The 9671-nt window shown below is 36.1% G+C and overlaps 1 protein-coding gene across 4 annotated transcripts in view; it reads left to right on the plus strand.

The window, feature by feature from the left end:
- The window catches only part of LOC106873835 (disks large homolog 5), a 191427-nt gene extending 182380 nt beyond the window's left edge, over window positions 1-9047 (plus strand). For all 4 annotated transcript variants that reach the window (XM_089355087.1, XM_089355089.1, XM_089355090.1 and 1 more), the window contains exon 26: window positions 6843-9047. In XM_089355087.1, the coding sequence (XP_089211213.1) occupies window positions 6843-6946 (104 nt within the window). In that variant the 3' untranslated portion in view covers window positions 6947-9047. The remainder of the gene's footprint in view (window positions 1-6842) is intronic.
- The last annotated feature ends 624 nt before the right edge of the window (window positions 9048-9671 follow it).

Raw genomic sequence — 9671 nt, forward strand, 5'->3', positions numbered from 1 at the left:
TATATGTATATATATGTATTATATGTATATATATATATATATGTATATATATATATGTATATATATGTATATATATATATGTATATATATATATGTATATATATATATGTATATATATGTATATATATATATGTATATATATATATGTGTATATATATATGTATGTATATATATGTATGTATATATATGTATATATATATATATGTGTATATATATATATGTATATATATATATATGTATATATATATATATATGTATATATATATATATATATGTATATATATATATATGTATATATATATATGTATATATATATATATGTATATATATATATCTATATATGTGTATATATATATATGTATATATATATATCTATATATGTGTATATATATATATATATGTGTGTATATATTTATATATGTGTGTATATATATATGTATATATATATATATATATATATATGTGTGTATATATATATGTATATGTATATATTTATATATGTGTATATATATATGTATATGTATATATATATATACATATGTATATGTATATTTATGTATATGTATTTATATATGTGTATATATATGTATATATATATATCATCATCATCATCATCATCGTTTAACGTCCGTTTTCTATGCTAGCATGGGTTGGACGACTTGACTGAGGACTGGTGAAACCGGATGGCAACACCAGGCTCCAATCTAAATTTGGCAGAGTTTCTACACCTGGATGCCCTTCCTAACGCCAACCACTCAGAGAGTGTAGTAGGTGCTATTACATGTCACCTGCTCGAAGGCCAGTCAGGCGATACTGGCAACGGCCACGCTCGAAATGATGTCTTTTATGTGCCACCCGCACAAGCCAGTCCAGGGGCACTGGCAACGATCTCGCTCGAAAATCCTATGGAAGCCAGTCAGGCGGTACTGGCAACGGCCACGCTCAAAATGGTGCATCTTATGTGCCACCCGCACAAGAGCAAGTCCAGGGGCACTGGCAACGATCTTACTTGGATTGCCGCGTCTTCTCACGCACAGCACATTTCCAAAGGTCTCGGTCAGTAGTCATCGCCTCGGTGAGGCCCAATGTACAAAGGTCATGCCTCACCACCTCAGCCCAGGTCTTCCTGGGCCTACCTTTTCCACGGGTTCCCTCAACTGTTAGGGTGTGGCACTTTTTCACGCAGCGATCCTCATCCATTCTCACCACATGTCCATACCAGCGCAATCGTCTCTCTTGCACACCACAACTGATGCTTCTAATGTTCAGCTTTTCTCTCAAGATACTTACACTCTGACGGGTATTCACATTGACATTACACATCCAATGGAGCATACTGGCTTAATTCCTTGCGAGCTTACGTATGTCCTCAGCAGTTACAGCCCATGTTTCACTGCCATGTAGCATGGCTGTTCGTACACATGCGTCATACAGTCTGCCTTTTACACTGAGTGAGAGTCCCTTTGTCGCCAGCAGGGGTAAGAGCTCTCTAAATTTTGCCCAGGCTATTCTTATTTTAGCAGCTACACTTTCAGCACACCCACCCCCACTACTAACTTGGTCGCCCAGATAGCGGAAGCTTTCGACTACCTTTAGTTTTTCACCCTGGAATGAGATAGAAGTTGTTTCCTGTTTGTTTACAGTCTTTATTGCACCTGAATATCTGCCACAAACAATAACTAACTTCCTAGTTAACCTGCCTTTGATGTTGCTGCACCTCTTATGTGTCCATAGCTTGCACCGGGTACATCTTATAGAGTTACTACCTACTCCTTTTCTACATACTGAGCAGGGCCATCAACCTGAAGGGGTTTGTGTTTTATCTACCTTCCTACTTATTAGGATTTTGGTTTTAGCTAGGTTGACTCTAAGGCCCTTCAATTCTAGACCTTGCTTCCACACCTGAAACTTCTCCTCTAGTTCTGATAGTGACTCCGCAATTAGGGCAAGGTCATCAGCATAGAGGAGCTCCCAGGGGCAACCTGTCTTGAACTCCTGTGTGATTGCTTGGAGGACTATGATAAATAAGAGGGGGCTGAGGACGGAATCTTGGTGGACCCCTACCTCTACCCGGAATTCATTGCTGTACTCATTTCCAACCCTCACCTTACTGGCAGCATCTCTGTACATGGCTTGCACAGCTCTCACTAACCATTCTTCTATCCCAAGTTTCCTCATTGACCACCAAATAAGGGATCGGGGGACCCTGTCAAAGGCTTTCTCCATGTCAACGAAAGCCAGGTACAGAGGTTTATCCTTGGCTAGGTATTTCTCCTGCAGCTGTCTTACTAGAAATAAGGCATCAGTAGTGCTTTTACCTGGCACGAACCCAAACTGGATCTCATCTAAATTGATTTGCTCCCTAATTAGTTGGGCTATGACCCTCTCTGTAACTTTCATAACCTGATCTAACAGCTTGATGCCTCTGTAATTATTTGTATCTAAAGCGTCACCTTTACCTTTGTAGCAGTTGACTATGATGCTGCTACACCAGTCATTGGGGGCTTTCCCGGTCTTCATACTCTTTAATTGCTTTATCTACCCTGGTACTATCAACTCGGATAGCTGGTCCCTCTATTGGGTCGACATACGGCAGGCTCTCTTCCTCCCATTCATTCTCTTTATTAAGCAATCTATCGTAGTGGCATCTCCAGACCTCTTTCTTTGCATCCTCATTTAGTGCAAGCGTACCATCATCCATGCGAACACATTTCTCTCCTACGACATCACTATTTTCTCTCCTACACTGTCTTGCAACACGAAATACCTCGAGTCTTTGGTCCTCACGGCGCAGAACATTGGCAAATCTTTTCTTATCTGCTTCCCCTCTGGCTAAATAAACCTGTCGCCTAGCCTCCCTTCTGGCACATTGGTACAATTCCCTGCTACCACCGTTCTTCCAGTCCTTCCAAGCCTGTTTCTTTTGTCTAATAGCCCTGTCTACCTCCTTGTTCCACCACCACGTTACTCTGGGTCGGGAGGGGACCTTACACCACCCACAGATCTGGTCGGTGGCTTTCAACAGGTTGTCCCGCAGAAATCTCCAATTGTCTTCCACGTTGTATGATGCTATATCCCCTTCTATTTCGTTAAATGCTTCAAGTAACTTGTCTCTAAGCCTCTGTCCATTTGCAGGGTCTTTAAGCTTCCACACCCTTCTCCTCCAAGCCGGTCTAATTCTGGGCACCCATTTTGCCTTTATCCCAAAGTCGCTAACTACTAATCTATGTTGTGGGGTACATTCTTCGCCAGGGTAGGTTTTGGCATTTATAAGCCGCCCTCTTTCCCTATTTCTGGCGAGGATGTAGTCGATTTGGCTAGAGTGTCTGCCGGAGCGGTAGGTGACTAGGTGACTGGCAGGTTTCCTGAAGTTGGTATTGCAGACCATAAGATCGGTTGCATCACAGAACTCCAGCAGTCTGGTTCCCTCCTCGTTGCGGGAACCGAAGCTATAGCCTCCATGTATGCCATGGAAGCCTCCAGCACGACGTCCGACATGACCATTGAAGTCTCCAGCCACAAAGTGAAGGTCCCTGTCACTCGTCGACGAGGTAGTTTGCAAGAGGGTGTCATAGAATTGGCCTTTCAGACCATCTGGTAGCCCCGGTTGAGGTGCATAGGCTGAGATGACAGTAGCTAATCTATGATGAAGCACTAGTCTAATCTTAAGTACTCTGTCACTTACTCTAACGGCCTCGATTACCTTATCCACCCATTTCTCCGCTAGAAGTATTCCTACGCCCCCGACCCCGTCAGTGTTCCCTGCCCAGAAAATCTTGTACCTGTGTTCTTTGCCTGTGAGGAACCTCGCAGAACCTCCTCTCCATCTTACTTCCTGGATGCAGCACATATCTACGCGTCTCCGTTCAAGCATCTCAACAATTTCACCAGATCTACCTTTCAGCGTGCCGACGTTGAGAGTGCCAATCCTAACAGTATGGGTTTTGGGGGTGTGGGCCTGTAGCCTGGGAAGGGGAAAGCAGTGTTGTGTACCTGAAAAGAAAACTTGCAATTGGAAGAATTCATAAGCAAAACAGTACCTACAACCTGCAAACATTACTCAAACTTTATGCGCTACCCAAAGGTAGGGGACAGGATGGCCAAGGCCACTAGATGGGTTCCGGGTGACAGCCGAGGATGACAGGATGACAGAGGAATGAACTTCCGGTGGAGGGGGTGGGAGGGCGGTTGTACCATCAGCCAGGAGATAGGCCTCTTAATCGTAGATTTTAAATATTTGAGAGACAACGATGCATAAATCGTAATTTTTAAAAGAGCAATGAAACCTAGGTGAATAGAATATATAAGTAGCATGAATTTAGGAAGCTTAGAAAATGAATAAGTATGAATTTAAGACAAAAACTGAATTCAATTGAATTTCATGGAGAGAAACAAGATAAATAATAGAGGACAGACTAAAGCGCAAAAGGTATGAGATGTTGAGGCCGTAAATAAATATATGTATATATATATGTATGTATGTATATATATATATATATATATATATATATATATATATGTATATGTATATATATATATGTATATATGTATATGTATATATATATATGTATATATACATATGTATATATATATGTATATATATATATGTATATATACATATATATATATGTATATATATACATATGTATATATAGCTGGACTGGCTCTTGTGCTGGTGGCACATAAAATACACCATTTTGTGCGTGGCCGTTGCCAGTACCACCTGACTGACCTTCGTGCCGGTGGCACGTTAAGGCACCCACTACACTCTCGGAGTGGTTGGCGTTAGGAAGGGCATCCAGCTGTAGAAACTCTGCCAAATCAGATTGGAGCCTGGTGTAGCCATCTGGTTCACCAGCCCTCAATCAAATCGTCCAACCCATGCTAGCATGGAAAGCGGACGTTAAAAGATGATGATGATGACATATGTATATATACATATGTATATATATATATATACATATGTATATATATACATATGGTATATATATATATATATGTATATGTATATATGTATGCATATATATATGTATATGTATATACGTATATTATATGTATATTATGTATGCGTATATATGTATATACGTATATTATATGTATATATATATATGGCCGTTATATTGACGACTGTATCAGTGTCACCTCACTCTCCCGTGAACATCTAGACTCGTTCCTCTCTTTTGTCAAATCCTTCCATCCTGCCCTCCACTTCTCCCGCACTATCTCTGACACCTTTGTCTCCTTTCTTGACATTTCGGTCACATTCATAACTCGACTCTTACCACCTCCATCCACTACAAACACACAGACTCACACTCTTATCTCAACTTCTCCTCCTCCCACCCTAAAAACACCAAGCTCTCTGTCCCCTATTCCCAATTCCTCTGTCTACACAGGCTCTGTAGTGACAACCATGACTTTGAGACTCAGTCTCAACTCATGGCTTGCCACTTCATCCTACGGGGATAGAATTTATTTATATATAATTAAGGTTGAAGTGTTTTTGATCGTATAAGTCTTTTCAATCAGGATTGAATCTGGAAAAACAACAAAATAATCAGGCTCTTATATGATATTAGAAACAGCTGGATAACAATGATGATACAACATGGTTTCATTGCTGCTCCTCAACGTCTAAACACTACATAAGAGTGTGTAGTACACTAATGGTTACAAACAAATAGAAATATAGTATGCCCGTGTTGTGAAATCTGTGGACTACCTCCAAACATTCAGTCATCTATCTCCAAACCACAGATCTGTTTAAGCAAAATCTGTTCATTACTAGGCACTGATATAAATCAATTAGGTGAAATATCAGGTGGCACCTCTTAATATGAAAAGTACCAATTGCACAGAACCTTTGTAAATATTCATTACAGTCATACTTAGAGATATTGCGCTGTGTTGCTTTATATTTGCCACTGCATGTAGTTTGTTTCTGACCTATTTTCACTTCTTGTAATCATTTTTATTCTGACCAGTAATTTGGTTAGTGTCATCTGCTAAGTCTTCAACAAGGAACTCAGATTACATTTGTAATATAAATATGTATAACAGTAATACAAATGATAAAAATGAAGCTTCATCATTCAAAGAGAAACTAATATTTCTGATATTTTTAAAGATGGAGAGAAGTTGAGATGTGTTTGCTCTCCAATTCTCCTTTTGTTAAAATTCCTTCTCTTAGATTTGAACTTTCTCCCAATGGCACTCCTTTCCTAACTAAAATTCCCTCCTTGAGAACCAAGTGTTTCCTGTTTGAGGATCACTACTCTGTACTCTAAGTTCAAATCCTATCACAGTTAACTCTTCCATTTACCTACTCAGATTGAGCATTATAAAATGTTTACTTATAATATATATTTTGAAGATCAATTAATTTGACTAGATCCACTCTCTCTTATAAAAATTGGCCTTGTAAGGGGACTGCAAAGAATACCCAGTTTACCATTCTTGATAAACATTTCAACAGCAAATGCATGACCCAAATCATGATGGTAACTGAAAAAATAAAAAATAAAAACAGAAGCTACATGAAGAAACTGTTGCCCCCTACCTAACTTCATTAGTTCTACACCAATGGTCATGTATAAAACATGAAAGGTTTTTCTGCTGCACTTGATACTTGGTCAAATGAAATATTCAAATATTCTCACAACAGATTAACAGCTTCTATAGCAAGGATAACACGTTGGCATGTTTAACAATAGTTATGTTTGGTGTATCCAATTATGGTAACAATTACTATTCATTCAAGTACTAATAATTGTTTTTAACTGTAACAAATTAATTGTTTCTCACTTTTTTCTTTTCTTTTTTCCTTCTGTTTCTGTTTTTAGCTGTCATTCCTGGGGGGAATTTAGCCGAGATGTGCATGCAGATCAAGCGAGCCATTGATGCCGAACAGAAGAAAGGAATCTATGTTGCTACCAGTGCTTGTTAAAAAGTTCAACTTCATAAAATTAAATTCCTATTTTTAATTGCTGACCATTCATCTTGCCCCTTATATACTTTTGGATTTACAGGGGATCAAACTTCAATATATTATACAACCATCTTCAGCCTTCATTTCAACAAACATTTATCTTAAAACAATTAAAGAAATATCAATGTATTAGGCCTGTGCACATTTTCCCTCGTCTCCTTCCCATGAATTTGTAATCAGAACATTGTTCACTAATAGATTGTGTATATGTATGTCCCCTTTCAACATTGAAATTTTCGATGCCTTTCATTACATTACCAATCTGTCTAAAAGTGAACAAAAGAGAGAATCTGTTTCCATTTTATTCTCCAGTTGCCTTATCAATCAGAATATACAACACACTATGAAAAGAAACTGTGCAAGAAGGCTTATAGAACTGCTTCTCCCATTTTAAAAATTTTCTTTTCTTTTCTTTTTGGAAGATCAAGGAGTCTGTTTAGAATTTCAAATCTGTTAGTATTATTTGCAAGAAGTTTGTAAATAATACATTTTAAAGTTTTTTTTTTGTTTTTTTTTCTTCCACCAAATTTATGATTTTTTTTTTTTTTACACTTTATGATTTCAACCAAAATTTCAACTGTGATAACTTATAAGATTCTTGCACTTAAAATGTGACAACTTTGAAGTATTTCTGGTTGTAATTTAAAATTCTATTTGTAATCAAAGTTCAGAGGCTGAAATTCTATTCTTTTATCAATATAAATTGTTAAATTTTGATGTCATTTGAAATATTTGCATCTTTATTTTTTTTTTTAGGAAAAAAGGCAAAAATTTTGTACTCATATTGCTTTTATTGAATAGAATTCCAGCTTCCAATTAAAATGTGGTACGGGTTCTTTATGGTAATTAAGTATGTGTGTCTACATATATATATATATATATATATATATATGCGCGTGTATGGAGAAATGTATATATAAAAATAGAAAGTGCATTTGCAAGTTTGAGAAAAACATGCTTAATACAAAACTTTAAGCCAAGACTTCACAGTGAGTTACTTTGTGTTGGTATTCTGTTAAACTTTGACTAGTAGCAACATGAAACTTAAAGTAACTTACTATGGAATCTTTGGTTACCAAGATATTTGAAAAGCCCCAGTTGTCCTTGCTGAAATGATTATGCAAATTCAGAATCATGGGAGCAAATATTTTACATGTTTATTGCCCTTCTTAATGCCATCCAATCAACAAAGAAATGAAATTTACATATTTTTAGTTATGTTGGCTTAAATAAGAAACATGTCTTACCTTGTGTTCAATGTTAATGAAGTTTGTACTCACAAAGAATGTTGCCCAAAACTTGAAGCACACAGCTTTTTGAAAAAGGAAAATGAACAACAGAAAGAATTTTTTTTTTTCATGTGATTGCACCATTTGTTTCACTTTATTTGGTTAGTTTACCAAAATAAAACTTGTCTTTTTTTTTCTTTTTTTTTTTTTCAAGTAATTGTCAGTTTATTTGCTTTGTGGCCAAAAATACATCAGTAAAATTATTTGACTTTCTCAACTATCAATAGCTAAGCAATATTCCTAGCTTGTTTTCACCCTGATTCAGATATAATCTGTAGACCAAGATTGGCATTCTTGATGTTTCATCGTTTAACATTTGCTTTAAAAAAAAAATGAAAAAAAAGGCATGCTTACTTCTTGTATTTGTTACTTTACAGTTTTTTATGTGTTGATGTTATTTCAAGTTTGCAACTTTCATCTTTGAGTTGATTCTATAAAACTCTGTGTTTTGATTGTTTTACTTAAAATTGATTGGTGAAATACTTTCATCTGAGAAAATTTTCTATCTGCTCTAACTGATTTCATTAACTAGAATGGTGTTTTGAGGAAATGCTGGCACATAATTCTTTGAAGTCCAGAAAACTTGCCACATGTTGATGATTAGCAGATGTGAACTGAATGTATTGTAATTAACATCTGGAGAAGAAAGATTTTAGTCTATCACTAACCAATTGGGTTGAGTTTTGAATGAGGGTGGAATGGTTAATGAAATGCTTTTTAAATATCAAAGTAAAAAATTATTATAAATAAATTATATTTTTGAATAGATATTAAGTGTTATTTGAGAATTTTTTTAAGGTTAAAATTTAGTAGAATTTATTTTACATAAGCATGATATTAGGACATGTTGCCTTTCTGTCAGAATTTTTCCTTGTGAAGAAAATTTCTGAGTAGTTAATATTCTTTGATTTCACAAGTTTTATTCTTAGTCTGAAAAGCTACTTGAAGTTAACAAATCTGTTCAGTTGTTTTTAATGGTCATCTTTATAATACAGTCCCCTGTATTATTGATTTGGATCTTGTCAGTGATTAGTAATGCAAGTTATAAAGAGCACTTCAATTGCAGGCCCTTTCCATAATTTTGTAAAAGTCTTTACTTTAAAGAACTATGTTGTGCTGAAAAGTTCCAATAATGAACATTACTTTCCCAAGATAAAATTCAATATTAGGAGCATTGCAGGCAGTAATACAGTAGAGATTTTACAGTCAGTAGAAGTAGAACTGTGACTAGGATAATGGACTAACAAAATTGCAGGAGCCTTTTACAAAGTCCTGAACAAGTGGGAAAAATTATCTCAATTTCTAAACATCCATTTTTTGTTAATTCAAATGTTAAATTTACTGTTAAATGAAAATATCAAAAAATTTCTTATGCTTAATTTCTTATCTATCAA

Source organism: Octopus bimaculoides, chromosome 7 (genome assembly GCF_046866305.1).
Source record: "Octopus bimaculoides isolate indiv1 chromosome 7, ASM4686630v1, whole genome shotgun sequence".
NCBI lineage: Eukaryota > Metazoa > Mollusca > Cephalopoda > Octopoda > Octopodidae > Octopus > Octopus bimaculoides.